This window comes from Acinonyx jubatus, chromosome D1 (assembly GCF_027475565.1).
Source record: "Acinonyx jubatus isolate Ajub_Pintada_27869175 chromosome D1, VMU_Ajub_asm_v1.0, whole genome shotgun sequence".
NCBI classification, from domain to species: domain Eukaryota; kingdom Metazoa; phylum Chordata; class Mammalia; order Carnivora; family Felidae; genus Acinonyx; species Acinonyx jubatus.
In genome coordinates, this window is record NC_069390.1 from 18,465,608 (window position 1) to 18,485,682 (window position 20,075).

General features: G+C 54.3%; 1 protein-coding gene across 1 annotated transcript in view; it reads left to right on the plus strand.

The window, feature by feature from the left end:
• The window catches only part of ALX4 (ALX homeobox 4), a 47,212-nt gene that overhangs the window by 20,200 nt on the left and 6,937 nt on the right, over positions 1–20,075 (plus strand). The window contains exons 2-3 of the mRNA XM_027072844.2: positions 13,311–13,621; positions 19,418–19,546. Coding sequence (XP_026928645.2) covers positions 13,311–13,621; positions 19,418–19,546 — 440 coding nt within the window. The remainder of the gene's footprint in view (positions 1–13,310; positions 13,622–19,417; positions 19,547–20,075) is intronic.

Below are 20,075 nucleotides of genomic sequence, written 5' to 3' on the forward strand. Positions count from 1 at the left end.
CTGGCATCCGCCTTGTGATTTTTTAAATTATTATTAGAGAGAGAGCACACACAAGCAGAAGAGAGAGAGAGAATCTTTTTTTTTTTTAATTTTTTTTTTAATGTTTATTTATTTTTGGGACAGAGAGAGACAGAGCATGAACGGGGGAGGGGCAGAGAGAGAGGGAGACACAGAATCGGAATCAGGCTCCAGGCTCCGAGCCATCAGCCCAGAGCCCGATGCGGGGCTCGAACTCACGAACCGTGAGATCGTGACCTGAGCCGAAGTCAGACGCTCAACCGACTGAGCCACCCAGGCGCCCCAAGAGAGAGAGAATCTTAAGCAGGAGCCACACTCAGCCCGGAGCCCCATGCAGGGCTAGATCCCCTGACCCTGGGGAACTAGGCTCGAACTCACGAGCTGCGGGATCATGACCTGAGCCAAAATCAAGAGTTGGAGACTCAACCGACTGAGCCACCCAGGCGCCCCCGCCTTGTGATTTTGATATCGGCACGCAGGTGCATTTGTGAAGGCTGTGGATGGCAGTGGCTGTTAACTACACTCCAGTACAGGCCCCTGTTTGAATTACTACTAACACCGGCTTCAGAGCAGGGATTCCTGCATAAAGCGGCTTCTTCCCATTCACACCCACATGCTTCTTTTTTTGAAACCCTAATCTTTTTTTTTTTATTTATTTAAAAAAATTTTAATTGAGGGGTGCCTGGGTGGCTCAGCCGGTTAAATCCCTGACTTCAGCTCAGGTCATGATCTCGCAGTTCGTGAGTTCGAGCCCCACGTCGGGCCCCATGCTGACAGCTCGGAGCCTGGAGCCTGCTTCGGATCCTGTGTCTCCCTCTCTCTCTGCCCCTCCCCCGCTTGCACTCTGTCTCTGTCTCTCTCAAAAATAAATAAACATTACAAAAATTAAAAAGATTTTTTTAGTTGAGGTCTAATTAACATATAACATATTAGTTTCAGGCATACAATGTAATGATTTGATGTTTGGATATGTTGCAAAATGACCACTGCAATAAATCTAGTTAACATCCGTCACCTTCCATAGTTACAAAATCTTTTTCTTGGGGTGAGAACTTTTGAGATCTACTCTCGGGTGACTTGCAAATATACAGTACAGCACTATTCACATACTTCTTTTTAAAACCTTTTTATTTGGACACAGTTTCAGACTTAGAGGCAAGTTACGAGCAGAGTACGAAGAATGCCCAGATTCCATTACCCGAGTCCCCGGTTCACCTTTTGCCGTATTTGCGCTCTTCTCAAGGTCTCTTGCAGGCTCTCGTGTGTACATGCACGTACTGGTTTATATGCAGGTACACGTGTACGTGTTGTTTCCTTCTGCGCTGCGGATGTTCGATGGAGTTCTGTCAGGGCCGGCACCGAAGGCAGGACACCCAGGGGCCCGCTGCAGAGGCGTCTGAGAGGGGCCACTTCCTGAGACTCCCAGCCTTGTTCCTTGTTCTTGACCCTGTCTCCCGGCTGCCCCATCCCAGCCCCTCACAGGACCTCTGCCTTAGGACGGTGCACGGAAAATGCCCTAGGCTGGGGTTCGAACCTTAGGCCTCCCACCTCTTGTACGTTCTCAGACAAGTCATTGGCTCCCGCCGCCTCGCTTTCTGGGGGTATTTCACACAGTTATTGCACAGCCGTGGAGGCGTGACGGACGTCCTGGTCCTGAGCAAAGCACAAAGCCCACAGTTGCTGGATTTCAGTGAGCGTGCTGCTAGTTTCTTTTCCTTCCTTGGCTCTGGGAAACGCCCTCCGTCCTCTGGCCCCGAAAAGGACCACCCCCACCCCATGTGGGAAGGACAGAGAGAGCTTCTGTCTAAGGGGGGGGGCGATAGTGGAGGGGCTGCAGCCCCTGCCTCTGCTGATGCCCCCTCCCCCCACGAAGAACCCACAGAGGGGTTGGCAACATAGCCAACTGGGAGAAAATACCGGAGGTCGTGGGGGGCGTTGGTCCGGCTCATTTGCAAGCAGCTGGAGGACCAGGGATTCCCCAGGGACTCCCCACAACTTTGGGGAATAAAAATATCTCAGGTAGGGCCTGCCACTCAGTTGCTGGTGACATTCAGTGCGTTCTTTCTCTCTGAGCCTCAGTTTGCCCATCTGTAGAGTGAGGATGTTCAGGAGAGCCACCCTGTGGGAGTTTTGAGGGGGTTGAAATCAATCAAGAATGTGGAAACCCCTAGAACTGGGGGAGGAATGAGCTCTGTGGGGAAGGGCAGAGACCCACCTCCCTCATCTCGGTGTCCCTTGCAGTTCTAGGACAGTGGCAGACACATAGTAGGACTGAATAACTGCTTGTTTGCAAACCCTCCCAGGTTGGACCTCGGCCTTCAAACAAACTTCTAGAAACCTCGTCAGGGCCTGGGGCCCTGGGGACCACCATCTGCCCTGAGGAACTTAATTGTGACTGCAGTGCCTCCTGGTGGCAAGATGGGCAACTGCAGCCTTGATCCTGGTCAGCTGGGAGTGGGGCTCTAGAAGAACCTTTGGGCAGGCAGGGGCCAGGGAACCCGCCCTGTGGTTGAGCATCGTGTCCGGGGCTCTGTTGAGTCCTCAGTTGTGGTTTCCCATGGTAACCCCTTCCCCAGTCCCTGGCAGGGATCCGGGCTGTACTTGTTGAACCGAGGAAACAGAAGCCAGAAGGTTTGTGCAGGGTCATAGCAGCAACAGGGCCACCTTTGGTCCTTCACACCCTGCCCTGCGGCTACGTGGGCTTTTGGGCCCCCTCTCCCACTCCTCTGCCACAGCCACCCCATCCATACAGCAGTGTTTGCTGCTGGTGCCCTTGGCCACCCTCAGGAGGACAGACAGAGCCACCCAAGGCAGAAGGAGCCCATGCCCGGCTCAGACCCCAGCAGGGCATCAGGGAGGCCCCGCTCTGAACTACTCACACTCAACTGGGGGGGGACACTCCCACACACAAGCACGTGAAAGCAGAGAATTCAGTGTTCAAGGGGTAAGACCAGCCTGGGGTTGCGGGGTAAGAAGGGGTCCCCCTTGCACCGAACCTTGGAAGTCCAATAGACGCAATTCACAAAAGAAGGGATCTAACTAATACAAGATTTAACTTCACTAGTAATAGAAAATGTCAGTTCAAAACAGATCTCACTTTCATTTATCACACTGGCAAAGATTTTTTTTTTTTGAGTTTATTTTTTTGAGAGAGAGAGAGAGAGAGAGAGAGAGAGAGCGCGTGCATGCCCGCACAAGCAGGGGAGGGGCAGAGAGAAGGAGAGACAGAATCCCAAGCAGGCTCCGTGCTCAGAGACTGATGCCAGACTCGAACTCACTGAGCTACCCAGGCGCCCCCAAAACTGGCAAAGATTTTTAAAACACTATGACTGGCACTGGCCCTGAAGCAAGAGGCGTTCTAGCTGCTGAGGAACCTGGCGTGTCTTTGGAAAGATGTTTGGCCATGTTTATCAGAGACCTTCAAATGTGAATGTGATCTAATTCAGTTTTTCTAGTTCTTAGAGCTTCTAACATAATCACCATAATGTAGGGAGGATTGAACAGCAAGGATGTTCATCACAGGCCTGTTGTAGTTTCAAACCATCAGAAGCCCGGGTGCCCAGCAGTAGGAGATTGACTAAATAGAATTTGTCCCTGTGATGGGATAATATGTAGTCATTAAAAATGATGGTAGGGCGCCTGAGTGGCTCAGTTAACCATCCGGCTTCAGCTCAGATCATGATCCCACAGTTTGTGAGTTCAAGCCCCACATCAGGCTCTGTGCTGACAGCTTAGAACTTGGAGCCTGCTTTGGATTCTGTGTCTCCCTCTCTCTCTGCCCCTCTCCCACTCGCACTCTGTCTCTCTCAAAAAAAAAATTGTTTTTTTAAATTTTTTAAAATGATGTGGTAGGCGGGGCCTGGGTGGCTCAGTCAGTTAAGCATCTGACTCTTGATCTCGGCTTAGTTCATGATCTCACAGTTTCATGAGTTTGAGCCCCACATCAGGCTCTGTGCTGAGCGCGCAGAGCCTGCTTGGGATTCTCCCTCTCTCTCTCTCTGCCCCTCCCCTGCTCGTGCTCCCTCTGTCTCTCTCAAAATAAATAAATAAACTTCAAAAAAATTATGTGGTAAAAGAATATGGGATAGCATGGAAAGATGTACAGAATATGGTGTTAGGTTAAAAAAAGTTCATGAAAAATTGTGTCCGTGTGTGTGTGTGTGTGGTTTTCTTCTCTTGGCTTATCTTCACTTAGCTTATTGATTCTTAACATTTTTCCATCTGGGACACAGATTATTCTGTGTGGTGAGAAAAAAGGCCACAGAAGTTATGGAGAAAGATATGCAGGTGCTAGCATGAGGGCTGATGTAGGGGGGCCAGGACATACCAGGGAGCAGGAAGGGAGCAGACAGAAATGCGGAGACCCGAAGCCGCTCGTGTGTGTGTGTGTGTGTGTGTGTGTGTGTGTGCGCCCTGCGGGGGTGAAAGCGGGTCTGTGGGGCTGGAGGTGAGGTGGAGGGGGTGGGCGGGAAGATGTAAGTTTGTGAAGCAGGCAGGGGTCAGTTCCGCCTGGGAATCCTGAAGGCCACAGTAAGCCTGATTTGTAGGGCTGGCAGATTTAGCAAAAAAAGAAAAAGAAAAAAAAAAGCTAACCATAAAACCAGGACGCTCAGTTAAATTTGAATTTCGAATAAACAATGAATCAATTTTACTACAAGTATTTCCCATGCAATATTTCGGACATACTTATACTAAAAATTGTTTGTTGTTTCTGTGAAATTCAATTTAACTGAGCACCCTGTATTATTTTCCTTGGCAGTCCCAGTGTGAGCTCTGGGGACCGGTGAAAGCCTTTCGAGAGGGTCAACGTACAATCAGACGTGTGTGTGTTTTACACAGCCTGTCTGGTTGTATTTGAGGGTTGTGGGCCTGAAGGCAGAGAAAGCCATTAAGAGGTGAACTTAAGCCTGTGGCCTGAAAGCTTCCAGTATGTCAGAGTCATAGGGGCCCCCGTTTGTGAGGACAGGAGCCAATCCCCACCACAAAGGGGGCTGTTCTCTGAAGCATCCCTACCCTTCCTCCACCCCGCCCCACCCCTACACCCAGTGCTCTTATCTCCCCAAATCTCACTGTAGAGTCCTGCACCCTAGCAAAGCAGGCATCATTCAAGATCTAATCGCCGCTTTCAAATAACATTTTAAAATGATAAGAGCAATTCTTGTTTATGGTAGAACAAACAGAAAATCAATTCAGGGGCACCTGGGTGGCTCAGTCGGTTAAGCCTCCAACTCTTGATTTCGGCTCAGGTCATGTCCTCAGTTGGTGGGACTGAACCCCGAGTTGGGCTCTGCGCTGACAGCGTGGAGACTGCTTGGGACTCTGTCTCCCTCGCTCTCTGCCCTTCCCCCGCTCTCACGCACGTGCTTGCACGCGTGCTCTCTCAAAATAAATAAGCTTAAAAAATTTTATTCAAACCAAAAATAAATAAATGAATAAATGATGAACAAAATCAACCCATATACCTGCATTCCCAGCTCTGGAAACTTCCAGAATTTTCTAAAGACAGGTACTCCCCCCCTCCTCCACTTTTTTTAAAGATGAGATTTACTTACCACAACTCAAACATCTTTCTGGATACTAAAATGCTATTCTTTTATAATATCTGTTTCATTCATTTGCTCATCAAATGTTTATTGAATACCTACTATATTCAGGCCACAGTAGTAGGCATTAGACAAGGGTAAACAAAGGAAACCTATTCAGATATACTCCCTGTTTTACCGGAAGGCAGAGAGAGACAATAAACAAAGAGAAAAATCCCAAATAGATACATAACAATGTGTGCTAAATGCCAAAAAAGAAACCGTTTGCCGAATAAAGACTATCAGAGAGGATCTTCTATTTATGGAAATATCATCCTTTATTTAACCAATCTCCTATTACTGTCCAGTAATTGGTCATTTTGGTTTTTCTGTGTAATGATGCCATGATGAACTTTCTCCCTAGCTAATTCTTTGTGCCCATCCATAATCGTTTCTTTAGGATAAATTCCTGGGGAGTGAGATTTCTGGGGAAAGACATACAGACTTTTTATTAGTTTTTCTTTAGTATATGTAAATACAGTTTTGTATTTTCTCTATAGTTTACATATCTTTCATTTAAAAAATAATATGCTGCAAAATTCAAATTTGGGGCTGTATAGCTTTATGAATTTTAACACATTCCTGTGCGTGATCCACGTACTCACCACGACGACTCGGGTGAGGGATAAGTCCACACACCAGCCCTTTATGGTCAAGCCCTCCCCCTCCCCAGCCCCTAGCAACCAGTGATCTGTTCTCCATCCTGATCCCGTCGTCTTTCCCAGAGTGTCATATGATAAATAAGTGGAGTCATAATTATGTAAATTTTGAGTCTGGCTTCTTTTACCGACCCTTAACGCTGCTTTTGAGAGTCTTGCCTGCAATTGCCTGTGTAATAGTTCATTCCCTTTATCTCTGAGTCGCATCCTGTTGCGTGACTGTTCCAGTTTGCTTATCCAGTCACCTGTTGAAGGACACGTGGGTTGTTTCCAGTTTGGGGTGATTAGGACCCAAGCTGCTATAAACATTTGCCTGCAGGTTTGGTGTTTTTCCCCCAGAAAATAAGTCCTCATGTCTTGCGGGTCAGTGCCTCGCAGTGGAGTTGCTGGGTCACGTGGGGAGTGTGTGTTTGATTACGTGGCTGCTGCCCTGTTTTCCCGCCGGCGGGTCACGTGGGACACTTGCCGTTGCTCCCCGTCCTCGTCATCACCCGGTGTCGCCAGGTTTTTCGCTCATATTGCAATAGGTGTGTAGCGATATCCCATTGTGGCTGCATTTTCATTTCCGTGGCGGGTAACACATCAAGGGCGTTTTCTCCTGCTTTTTTGCTGCCTGTCTTCTTGGGTGAAGCGTCTACTTAGGTGTTTTGTCCACTTTTTTTTTTTCTTTTTGCATCTCTGTCAACTAAACCCCGTGCTTTATTCAGGTTTCACAAGTTTTTTTCCTAACGTCCTTTTACGGTTCCAGTACCCTATCCGGGACACCACGTTTAGTCCTCAGGTCTCCTTAGCCTCCCGGGGTCTGTGTTAGTTTCTTGAACTTTCTTTGTTTCAAGAAGCATTTGGAGGGCTTGTGTTGGTGGACAGGGGTGCCCTGCGGGTGGACACCCCTGCGGGTGGCTGGCCCAGACACCTGAACTTCCATCCCCCCCACCCCCGTCCTCTGCAGATGGGCAGCTCCTGGACACGTCTGCCTGTCCCGGGTGAGCACAGGTATCGGCTCTCTGCGCGTTCCCTGAAATGTCACCCCAGTTACTGCGGCCCCTTCGGCGTTGTTTATTGAGCCTGGAACTAGACAAGGGACATCCAGGCTGAGCTCAAGACAGAGCCCAGTGGCAGATGAGGTGGACCGGGGATGTGATCAATGGCTAACCTTTAACCTTCGCCCCTACCCCCACACGACTGTTTGGACAGCGGTAGGTTTAGTCAGTGCCCTTTAAATAGCATGAAAGGGCCTCACGCTGGCCTGTTTTGTTTAAGGAGATTACATCGGCGCTGTGCACTCTGCCACAGGGTGTGCGAGGCCAGCTCACCCGAGAACAGAGAGAGCGGCGTGTCCCCCACGAAGCAGATGTTTGGAGGAAAAATAGATGTAATCAAAACCATGGAGGATAAAATTACTCAGGCCCCTTAGACATACGCTCCATATGCACAGGCCTGTGCACAGCTACACAAACCCCTCCCGTGTCCATACCCACCCACGTGTATCTGCCGAGTGACGGTCACTCACCCAAATCCCCGTGCACCACAGCACGCATCCTACTTGGGGGCCTGCACGCGACCCCACAAGCCTGCCCATCCATAGACCCGTCCGCAGGCAATGGCACATATGTTCCCCACACCCATTCCCAGTGGCAGGCTTGTGCCACAGGCCTGAGGGGGCACGTCCCTGCACGCAGAAAGAATGCACGCAGAGAGGCCTCTGCACCCTCCCGCAAGTGGCTTCAGAAGTGCATTGTCTTGTGATCCTAGCCATGAAAGAAAAAAGCACAGTCACCTTTGGAAATCTCCCAAGGACTTTCATATCAAAAAAAGGTTAGACTAGGCTAGAGTGACGCCACTGGGTTGAACGGGGACAATGAGCAGAGGGTGAGGGAGTGAAGAGAGAATTTCTATTTCTTGCATTTCTTGGAGTTCAGGCAGAGGTTGGAGGGCCTTCTGTGGCTCCTGATTAAGACCCCCTTTGGGGGCGCCCGGGTGGCTCAGTTGGTTAAGCCATTGACTTCAGCTCAGGTCATGATCTCGCGGTTTGTGGGTTCAAGCCCTGCATCGGGCTCTGGTGGGGCGGAGCTTGCTTGGGGTTCTCTCTCGCTCTCTCCCTCTCTCTCCCTCTGCCCCTCTCCCACTTGTGCACACTTTCTCCCTCTCTCTCTCTCTCTCTCAAAATAAATAAATAAACTTAAAAAAAGAATATATCCTTGAACCATATGCTTCTACTTCATGAGAAGTGGTTGCTGGAAATATTTACCTGGGATTGTTTGAAGGGATGCCGTGCCATCATGGCCGCCATCGCCATTGCATGCATACCCCCTGGTGGGGCAGGTGCTGACTGCTGTTGATGTTTTATGTGTGCACATTACTTGATTCCGTTGGGTGGCCGGGGGTTTATATCCAGATCAAGACATTCCACTGGGAAGCTGCAGCTTGGGATTGTACTGTCTTGGGCCCCAGAGACTGGGACAAAACCGTCTTTGAGGACCCCTCCGCACTATGGGAGGGGCGTCTACATGGCACCTGTCCCGAGTCCGTGTGGAAGGAAGGGCAGGGGCGAAGCCAGACCTGCAGGAGGGTGGCTTAGGCCAAGGGGCGGGGGGTTCTGTTGCTTCTCAGCCCCATGCAGTGCCAGTGCTGCGGCCTGAAGAAAGCTGGCCCAGAAGCAGGGCAAGCCGAGAGTCTCCCAGTGGCCTTCCCCCAGTGTGGCAACATGGTGGGTATGAAGCCGACTCCCAGATCTTGGACTGGGTTTCCTGGACGTTTAAATCCTAGAGCCCCTTCCATGAATCCCAACTCTTTGCTTCTCCTCCTGCTTCTCTGGCACCCCCTGTTTCCCTCTTGCCCCCACACGGAGACACCCTTCAATGTCTGCGTTGGTCTTCTCCCCTCTCCCCTTCCTCGACTCGTCTCTCCCCATTGTTGCAGCTGTCAGCTGTTCATGGAGACATTAGTGATTGCAAGCCTCTTCTTCACGTATCCTATCCACCTTTCTCCCCTTTGTCTAGCAGGAGGAATTGATCCATTTATTTGTTCAACAAATGCTTTCTGCATGTACCTATAGGGCACGTAGCTGCACACAGTAGGCACACGGAGGTAGCTGGACAGAGTGAGAGCTCAGTAGTATTTGGTTATTGGAATTTGTTCTTTATCCTTCAGCAACTTCTCACTGCATGTCTGCCATCTGCCCCACCCTGGGTTAAGCCCAAGGTCAATGACATGAGGTTCCAACCCTTGGGGAACTGATGTTCCACCAGAGGAAATGGATACTCGGGGCCTGATTGTATACTAGTCAGAAACACAAGCAGTAACTGGAGAGGCTGAGCAGAGGACAAAGGGGTCTGTATGGTTGTTGCAGTCTGGGAGGACTTCCTGGAGGAGCTGGTGCTTAACTGGATCTTGGAGGTCAGCTGGAAGGAAGGGCATTCCAGGCAGGTGGCTGGAGGTACGATGGAGAGGAACAAGGAGGTAACCTTTAGTCAAGACTCATTCAGCATGAGCAGCGGGGTCCTCTGTTTTCAGGGACTGTCTTGTCGAGGGCACTGCAGGGCAAGCTTGTCTTGGGCCACCCAGCTGACTCGCCACCTAGCTCCTCAGGATCATCTAGTTGGAGAGCAATCTGCTGGCTTTGCCCCAGGGTCCAGCACCATCACCCAGCCCCTCCCTGGGGCCCCCCTGTCTCAAACAGCCTTGTTCAACTTGGGCCACCTGAGGAATAGTGGTGGAAACCACAGTTGTTTAGCCAGGAGGGCAGAAGACTCTGGGAGGTGTGGCCGCTGTCTCTGGGAAGGGCCCTGGGTAGTTGGAGCCAGGACCAATAAGCCCTATGTCTAAGAGACCGACATTGGCCGGACCTCGGGATGAACGGCCCAGCTGTCCTGATGGCAGTGAGCTCCCTGCCACCACAGCCCATCTGGGATCTGTGGACTGAGTGCCTGAAAGAGCCTTGGCTTGTCATTCTGACCAGCTGGATGGGCCACCAGACCTTGGCGAATTATTCTTTGTTATCTGAATTAGAGACCCAGCCTCCAACGTAAAGCAAAATGATCAACGGTGAAGACTGAGGTTAGACAGCTTGCTTCCCTCTTCTCTGAGAAGCCAGAACATCCGTTTGCCAGAATCCCGTCCATCTCTAGGCCTTTCCAGTTGGCCACAGTTTGCCTGGACACAGACAGGTTCCTCTTCCTTCTCCCCTCTTCTCAGATCCTGAGAGGGTCCCGATGGTGACTGAGGCAGGGGGGATACTCCACCGGGCTGAGGCAGTGACACACCCCTGCCTCCTCCCCCACTCCAGACGGGGCACGGCTGCTCCCTTTTGCAGATGAGACTCTGAGACTCTGAGAGATGTCATCTGTGGTCTGGGGCAGATGGTGATAGAGCTGGAAATGAGACCTGATCTCCCAACTCTTGGCCCCGTGGTCTTTGTGCACACCGTGCTGTCTCATTTCACCCCGACTCGCTCGGGCTCAGTGGCTGGCTGGAGGTACCAGAAACTAGATCCTTACTTCTCGCCATAGAAGACTGGCTGTTCTCTGCTGCCTCCCCACTGGCTAAGCCTAGAACTAGGTCGACGCGGAGGGCCTTCTCTCAGAGGCCACGTCTTTCCCTCCTCATCCTCAGAGGCTGGTCCTTCTGCCCCCCAGGATGAGCCAGCAGGACTCCTTGATGATGACAGCTCCCTGATCCCTCTGGCCCTCCCCCTCTCTCCCTGGGAAGAGGCCCTGAGCCCACAGGGTAGAAGCGTAGGAGTAGAGGACTGACCCAAGAGCTAGGGGCTCACTAATTAACACACATTCCCTGCCCTCTCTCTCCCTCCCTTTCTCTCTCCCTGCACTAGCCTCCTCCCCCAGTTAAAACTAGGAGTTTGGGCTGGTCCCTACAGCCCTCGGTTTCTGTGACATGTGCAGCGCGGCCCCTCTTGCTGTGCGGGGTGGTCCCAGTCCCAGGCTGGATGCCAGAGGGCACTCTTAGGGTCCGTGGGGTCATGGGATGGAGCCTGGAGATCGGTGCTGGGGCGGGAGGGGCAGGGTCTGCCCCTCCCCCCGCCCCCAGTCTGGCCTCCAGGAAATTGCATAACAGAGATGTTTATTTTTGGTGAGGCTGGGTGGGATTTCTTCTCTAAAAAAAAAAAAACAAACAAAAAAAAAAAACCCAAAACATAAAACTTGTTTGTCTGCCAGAAAGATAAATATCTTTGCTGAAAGCTCTTGGCCCGGCTGCCCGTTGCAGTTTGCATAACATTGTCACCGAAGCCGTGGCAGTCTGCGTGTGCCCAGGCTCACATGGGTGTCATGCGTGATGCCCGTGGGCCGTCCCCCCACGGCGCTGTCAGTGGCCTCAGGAATGGCCTCCCGACACTGCTTCAGGTCCATTGTGGGCACTCACCTCCACCCCCTTCATCGGAGCTGTGGAGAGAGAGGTGGGGACGACAGGCAAATGTCCCTCTCACCTTCCCAGCGGTGGGAGTCCTCAGGGCACACAGAAAGCCAGGGAGGAGAGCCACCCTGACGCCTCAGCCCCCAGGATGTGGATGGAGTCAGGAGACCTGAGCTAGACGCAGTGTCCCGACACGTCACGCCCACGGCTTGGACCTGTTCCCGAAAGAGGTGCCCACACCCACCAGGCGTGCTTGTGCCGGTCAGCTGGTACGTGGGAGGCCCTCTCACGTGCTCCCCCTTATTAATCTGTACTTGCGTCTGGTGCCTCATCTCACCCGCCAGAGTCCCAGGCAGGGGAGTGTGGCTCAGAGGAGGGCTCACACGGGTCTCCAGACACCAGGCCAGCGCCTGCACACGCTCCTGCACTCAGACGCGCGGGGCGGGGGGCCTGCCTGCCGCGAGGGCTTCTCCGGGCTAAGAGTCCTCTGCCGCCCGGAAGACCATAGCGGAACCAGGAATAACAGCCCCGGCAGAAACCCCCAGAAGCTGGGACTGTGCCGAGGGCTCTGCATGTCGGCCTCCTTAACCCCACACTACCCCGTGAGGAGGATCCTACAGATATGTTCATTCCCGTTTCATAGAGGGGGAAACCGAGGCACAAAGACGTTAAGTGAACTGTCGAAAGCACACAGCTGGAGAGAGGTACATGTGGGATACACTCCTTCCCCTGGCTCCGGGGCCCCTGCTCTAAACTTGACTCTGAGTATGTCCGCCCAGGGTGCTAACTGGGCCATCTGGACGTGGACAAGTTACTCCCCGCCCCACTGTCCCCTCTGGCCTCCGCCTCCTTATCCTTGACTTACATAGGTCGACTGGTCCTTTTCAGCTCTGGGCGTCTAGGAATCCACCAGCAGAGCCCCATTCCGTCAGATGGCGATGGCTGTGGGCCCAGGCGGAGAGCTTCGTCTAAATCTACTGGGGCGCACACGGCAGCATCCTGGGGATGCAGGTGTCCTCCCAGTGTCCCCAGTACATGCAGCACTTGCCTGGAGCAGGCAGGACCCTGTGAGGACAATAGGTGAAACCTGCAGAGGGCAAGAGTATGACCCCCCCCCCCACCCAGGCTGGATTCTTGGTGGGAGGGGAGGGGTCTCCACAGCTCCTGCTGAGCCCAAACAGGACCAGGCCAGGAGAGGAGGGCCATACCTGTCTGCCTCGACACTGCCCTCCTCTCTGCCCCTGCCCCGTTGGGCCAGACACGGCTGCTGCATGAGATTTCCCTGCCCTGGGAGTCTGAGGCACTGGCTCAGCATCCTCGATGCCCAAAGCAGAGTTGTGGCAAAGGGGAGCCTTCTAGAAGGGAGAGCCCAGGGCCAGTGGGGGACGGGGATTAAAGATCTGAGAGATCAGATCGGCTGACCAGAGTCATGTTACATCGGTGCCGAAAAGGGTCCATTCTGAGATGACGGCACAGAGGCTCACTCAGAGAGGGAAAAGGACTTGCCCGAGGTCACACAGCACTTTGATGGCAAGCCAGGATTAGAACCCAGGCCTCCTGACCTCACCTCCAGTGTGACTCTGAGACGGGGCAGGTGGCAGGGGATGGCTCTTCCCGTCCCTCCCTCTCCTCTTGCTCGGCTCAGCCATTGGTTTCTGACTTTGTTCCCCTCCCCGCCCCCCAGCCAAAGAGAGCTCGCTGGGTGAGCCAGAGTTACCGCCTGACTCTGACACCGTGGGGATGGACAGCAGCTACCTCAGTGTGAAGGAGGCTGGGGTGAAGGGGACCCAGGACCGGGCCAGTGCCGACCTCCCCAGCCCGCTGGATAAGGCCGACTCAGAGAGCAACAAGGGTAAGAAGAGGCGGAACCGAACCACCTTCACCAGCTACCAGCTGGAGGAGCTGGAAAAGGTCTTCCAGAAGACCCACTACCCCGACGTGTACGCACGGGAGCAGCTGGCCATGAGGACAGACCTCACTGAGGCCCGCGTGCAGGTCAGTGAGGGCGCCCGGGGAGAGGGTGGGAGAGCAGGGCCTGCCCTTGGGCTGGTGGCCCAAGCTGGGGCCGCCTGACTGTCCCTCAACCACACCAGGGTTTTCTTTATCTCAGTCCAAGGAGAACCTGCCCCTCACACCCCTGCTTCGACCGGAGCAAGGCTGCTTTTGTCCACCTGAATACCGGGCCTCTTGCCCTGGTGGGAGCAGGGGCAGAAGGAGAGTCCCCAGTGGAGGCCAGGAAGCCTGTTGGCTGTGTTTCTGGGCCCCGTGTGGTGTGAGCATCCTGGCCTTTTCACAAAGGAGGTGACCCGTGTCTGCTCTCGAAGGCCTGTCTCTTAGGATGGGAACAGGGTAGACCTGAAGACAGCTACGGCATTCCAATGGGCAGACGCAGACAACAGCCTGGCTCTTCCTTCTGCCGGGGATGGCTGCCTCCTCATCCATCTTTCAGCTCCCAACTCAGTAACCTTCTCTGTGAAGTCTTCCTGATGGCCGTGGCTAAAGCGGTAGCCCTCTACCACCATCCAGCTGCCAAAACACCCAACCCAAGCCAACCCAGCCCCACCCAGCAGAACCCAAACAGCCCAGCCAACCCAGCCCAGCCCAGCAGAACCCGACACGACTCAACACTACCCAACAGAACGCAACCTAACACAACATAACCCAAACCAACACTCGATGCAACACAACCCAACTCATCCCAAACCCACACAACACAAGCCGGGTCACCTTCTACCACATCATCCTGTTTTGTGAGAATTTACGAGCGACTTAAACTATCTGTTTGTCTCCTCCCACTACACTGTGGGTTCCTGGGGGCAGGTACTGTCTGGTTGCTCATCCCTGCACCCCTACCAATTAGAGGAGGCTGAACTCACAGCAACAAGGGCAAAAAAGAAATATTTGTGGATCGGTGGACCTCCTTTGTCCAGAGAGGTGTGTCCTCCCTCCTTGCATGAAGTTACAGCAAGAAAAGACCGGAGAGGAAGCAAAAACCTCTGAGTACCCAAAACATGGCTGACAAAATCCCTGCACTGAAGCTCAGGCTTCAGCTTCACACAAATAAATGTCATGCTCGGTCAGCTTTTCCACCCCAGAGCCTGTTAGAAATGGCAAATAAGGTATTGTCAGACAGTTTTTCTCCCTCCAGTGGGCTGGGGAAGTCAACGGCCTGACAGCGAAGAGCAGTCTGGCTTCTTTTTTTTTTTAAGGCCGGACGGCTCAGCTGGGCTGGGCTCAGCTCAGAAGTGGGTTCGGTGCCAGGACACAGAGCCTTCCCTCATCAGCAGGCCCCAAGGGCGCCCCCTGCTGCGTCAGTTCACCAAAGAACCTTCCCCAGAGTGTTTCCAAGGCATCAGTTAAAGGTTCATCGGTCTCAATCATGTTCTGTTTAATCAGGCAGAGGCATCCTTAACACAGTCCAGAAACGTTTTCATTGGAAATGGATATTATGAAAAAGGACCGGCAGTCACCATAAATATGTAGCCATCCCAGAAACCGCATATACCCAAAGGGACTGAAAAGTCAGGTTTTGAGCCACAAGTTCCCCGGGTCCGGCTGCCCCTTTTAGTCCTGCCCAGTGCCTGGTGAATGGTTGGGGAAGGAATACGGGGCAGTGGAAGCTTTACTGTGATTCTAGAAACCTTCACACCCCAACTATCTTATTGGAATCAAGAGAAGCCACCATGTGACCTCACATGCCTCAGAGTCTGGACGGGAACCCCAGAATCTGGCCTCAGCTCTGCCAGTGGATTGCAAGGAACTGAAGGAGCCAGTGGAGAAGGGAGAGGCCAGTGGTGGGACATTCCTGTAGGCACCGTGTCAGTGAGGGACAGACCAGTTCGTCTTCCGTGTAGTATGTGTGTGTTCCTGACAAATGGCTGGGAGTGCCCAGGCGTAGAATCCACTCAGTATCGGAGGAAGGATGGCTCCTATAGTACAAAACATGGAAATGACACTGGGGCACATAGGACATTTTTCAGGTACCATGATACAGCTAAAACAGAGCGTCCCCTCTGTACATGTGTGTGCGAGTGCACACACATACACACACACACACACAATTTATGCCTACTTCTAAAAAGGAGTTGAGGCAGCTTACAATTCATGATTTATCATTTTCATCTTAGAATAAGAACAACGTCCATGAAATAGGAAGATAATTATGTCAAACACCTAGGCTAAGAATCCTAGTTGCCACCGAGCACAAATTTCAACCCTGAGCTTCCCGGCAGCCAAGGCAGAAAGGGAAACCCTGATGTGTTGCATATCTTACCATCTAAGAGGATGATCATAGGAATATAGAATGTTAGTGCCCGGAAGGATCATCTGGTCCTCTCATTTGATAATAAGGAAGAGGAGGACCACCGGTGATCAGATGACTCAGGAACAGTGAGTCAGTGGCAGAATCCAGGACTCCTGAGCTCCGGCCCACTATTTCTTTTAGTTTAGCTTGCCGTGCCAGGACATGGGCCATATTGTTCTGAGACTTTTCTTTGTATAAAGGCAGCAGGGTGGGTGGGATCGTTATGTGCGTCAGACCTCTGGATCGAGCCTGGCAGTGCCCTGAGGTTTGGGGGGAGTGGTGAGGGAGCCCCCTGCCTGCCTCTGCTCAGTTTGTTCTGGGGCCCATCCTCAGCTGGTGGGAAGCCAGGTGCCTGGCGTGGAGTGGCGGTGGGGACAGGGAGGAGGTGGGGGGCTCCGAGATGGACCTTTCCCGGGAAGAAGCTCAGGGTTTGGCCTTGCTCCAGGGGGCTGCAGGGGCCTCTCTCTGCTGTCTGGGATTCCGATCTCCGCAGCTGGTGTCTGAAGACAATAAGACAGAGGCCTCCCCGCCCTGGGCCGCCCCGCCCTGGCCCCAGATGGGCTGCGGTTAGTGAGGCCCCCGCCAAGACGGTTGGTTCCTTGGGGAGAGGCCTGTGCTGAGCAGGCTCAGGCCGGGGTGGGCCGGGAGCGGGGTGGTCCTGGGGTGCGACACGCAGACTGGAAGGCTGGACCTCGTGGTCCCCTCTCCCCCTTAGGGTTGTCCTGTGGAGACAGGCTGGGGCCACCGAGCCCTGAGGCACAGAGCATCTGTGGGGAGTTCTCAGAGCGCCAGGCTCCAGGGCTCAGAAATGGAAGGACAGACGAACCTAATCTCCAGGCCCTCCAACGTGAGCTCCGAAGGGGCGCGAGGACGCCCTGCCACCACCCAGCTGATGCGCGGAGGAGCCGGCAGACCCGAGAGGCTGACTCAAGCCGGGCCTGGGCAGAAGAGCTCCAGCCTTGCTCAGGAGCAGGGCCCAGGGCTGCGGGCCGGGGAGGAGGGGTGGGGCCGTGCCGCTGCCCCACAGCCTGGCCTCCCCTCTCAGTCTTTAACCCTCCGGTAAATCCCTGGGCCTGGCCCTCTCCGCTGACTCCGTGGTGCTCCCCGCTCTCCCCCACCGCTCAGCTGTCCTTCCAGATAACCCCGGCACCCCCACCGTGCTCTCCACGCCCAGCTCCAGCCTCCACATTCCATCGCCCCCGACTCTGCTCCTCCTCCCACTTCTTGGACGCAGCCACCCCTTTCCCAGTGCAGCACCCCCGCCCCCACAGCCCATCCAGAGCCTGCATGACACCTTCACCTGCCGCTCCCACCCCGGGGCTCCAGGGAAACCCCCCTCACCCGCCCCGCAGCGTCGGCCACAGACAGTTTCCCTCCCCTTCTCCCCTGCCCCCCCCCAGAAAGAATGGAGCCATATATCTTGATGCCTGCAGTGGGCTTCTCCCCTCCCCCTGGCTTCCCCCACAGAAAACCCTGGGAGGCTGAGGAAGGAGCGGAAAGACTGAGCTAAGCCTGCAGGAAATTAAACATGAAATGAAAACAACTTCTCTGATTCATTCTCTCATCCTGCCCCCCAGTCCCCCATTCCAGGCCGCTGATAAAGGGGGATCCCGTTTCAGCGGCACAGAGTGGAGACCCGATCCGCCCTTGGCTCTCGGCGGGCGGCCTGGGCCCGGACCCCAGGAGCCCCTGGAGGAAAAGGGGCCCAGGAGGCTGTGGGGCAGGGGCTGAGTGCTTCTCTTATACCAGAGTCAAGACAGGGAAGAAGGACTCTGAAAGCAATGCCGGCAAGTGTGTGTGTGTGTGTGTGAGAGAGAGAGAGAGAGAGAGAGAGACAGTTGTGCACGCACAAGCATCCTTGGGTCTAGGGAGGGACACTGAGGTGCAGCCCCGCACTCCCTCCCTGCCCCCACTGTCCTCACACTAACGTGAGACACACACACACACACACACACCCCAACTTTTTTGTCCTCTTTCCTTTAGCAAAAGACAGCAAGAAAGGTCAGGAGCTGTCAATAAACAAGTGTGAAGTATCTTAAAAGCTAGGACATTTCTCATCTGTCTCACCTGTTGCTCTGTGAGGCCCAACCCCTGTGAGGACGTCAGTTCAGATATTGGCCCCATTTTCCAGAAACTGCGGCCAGTGGCAACGCCCAAATGGGCACCGTGTTGCCCAGCTACACCAGGAGCCAGAGCAGGCTGAGCAGACCCCGTGCTACCCTGGGAGCCCTCGGGCCCAGCTCCTCCCTCTTCCAGGGTGCCGGCTGCCAGTGACCTGCTGTTGATGTGTGCCCACCTGCACCTGTATCGAGCGGCAGGTGAACTTCCAGCTGACAGGAACCTCTCCCTGGGGATCTCTGAGGTCTGCCTTTGACAACTCGGCCCAAAGCCTCCTCACATCCTCTTCCCGCCGGTCTCTGCCCCAGATCCCAAGTCACAGGCAGCAGCAGCAGGCCTCAAGTCCAGCTCTCGTCCGTGAACCTTGGGAAGGGTCTCAGCCTGCCGGGGACGTTCCCGCAAAGGAAAAGGACCCGACAGCCCCCACCCGCCCATCAAAGACCACAGCTCACACGCCTGGCTCAGAGACCACCCTCCCCACCAGGTCCCCGCTCAAGCCAACGTCCCACCCGCCCCTGCCCAGTGACGGGTGGGCCCTCACTCCTCCCCAGAGTCGGGCCACCCTCTGCATGAGACCTTGCAGTGGCCACTTTTACTGACCACACCAAGAGCAAACCCCTCTACTAAGCAACGAGGTCCCCCACAATGTGACCTCTGCGTCCACGAATCTCTCTCCCACCGCCCCCCAGCTGGGCAGCATGGCCTCCTGGGGTTGAGGATGCCCTGCTGTTTCTACACTCAGGCCCTCCCCTCAGCCCTCCCCTCCATGAAGCCGCCCCTGACTGCCTCTGCTACCCAGCAGAACCCCTGTGCTCCATAGAAGCTTTAGCACAGAGGTCCTGAGTGGGGAGGTTTTCCAACAAGAAGGCTTCAGAGGGTATTCAGACAGGTAGGAATTCTGATGCTGGGCCAATAGACCCCAGGGGACCATGGACGTTTTGGAAAATCATGGCAAGACTGTGTGCGTGAGTGGCTAGGGGACGAGTTTCTAGAGGAGCGGTCACAGCTTTTGTCGGGTTGCCCACAGGAGTCTGTGGCCTGCAGCAGGTTCGGCCACACGGCGCTGGGGTTGGTTAGATGACCTGGTAAGGTGGCCGGTGATATGCCGTGTGTGTGTGACACTTGCCTGCTCTGGATTCTGAAGCTTGGAAAAATGAAGTCTGGCCCAAGATCACATTGTGGTTAGTTGGGGGTACGCTGCCTTCCTGACTCTCAGCACTGATCATTCTAGATTATAAGCCTTGAGGCCAAAGACTGAGGCAGACACTTCCCCGCAGCCCCGTGGCCCTGACCATGCACTGTGATGGGTGGGGGCTCGAGGGACCAGCTTGCACTGCGTGACCCCTTGTGGCAATTGCTTTGCCTTGTAGGTCTGGTTCCAGAACCGAAGGGCCAAGTGGAGGAAGAGAGAGCGTTTTGGACAGATGCAGCAGGTCCGAACCCACTTCTCCACCGCCTACGAGCTGCCCCTCCTCACCCGAGCTGAGAATTACGCCCAGGTAAGCCCCGGCCCCGAGCCGCCGGCTCCAGCCCCCCAGGCTCCTGGGGCTCTGGGAATGGGCACCTCAGAGGAGGGCTTGGGTCCCCTGAGATGGGACACATGAGGCCCGGTCCAGGTGTGTTCATACCTGAATGTGGGAGGCCCAAGGCCTTTTCTGCCCAACGTTAAGTGCTGGCCCAGGCTTGGCTGGACATGAGGGAGGGGCAGGGTGGGACAGAGAGGACGGCTTTCCCCTCTGCCACTTTTGCTGTTTTTGCTGTGGATGTCAGATCCAGGGCAGGCTGCTGACCAGGGCCTCCGGGCCATCAGGAGCCACTTGGAGTGTTTCCTAGGGAAGCAAGCTCCTGAAACCTGGCGGGCGTGACGCAAGGCTGTAGCGCGCATGGGAATCTGAGTCCCGAGATGGGCTGTTTTCCGGCCCCAGACCTTTCTCACTTCAGACAAGCCACGAGCTCTCTGAGCCTTGGTTCCTTCACCCAAAAACCGACATGATAAAAGGACCCTCCCCAACTCTTTCGTGAGGTTGT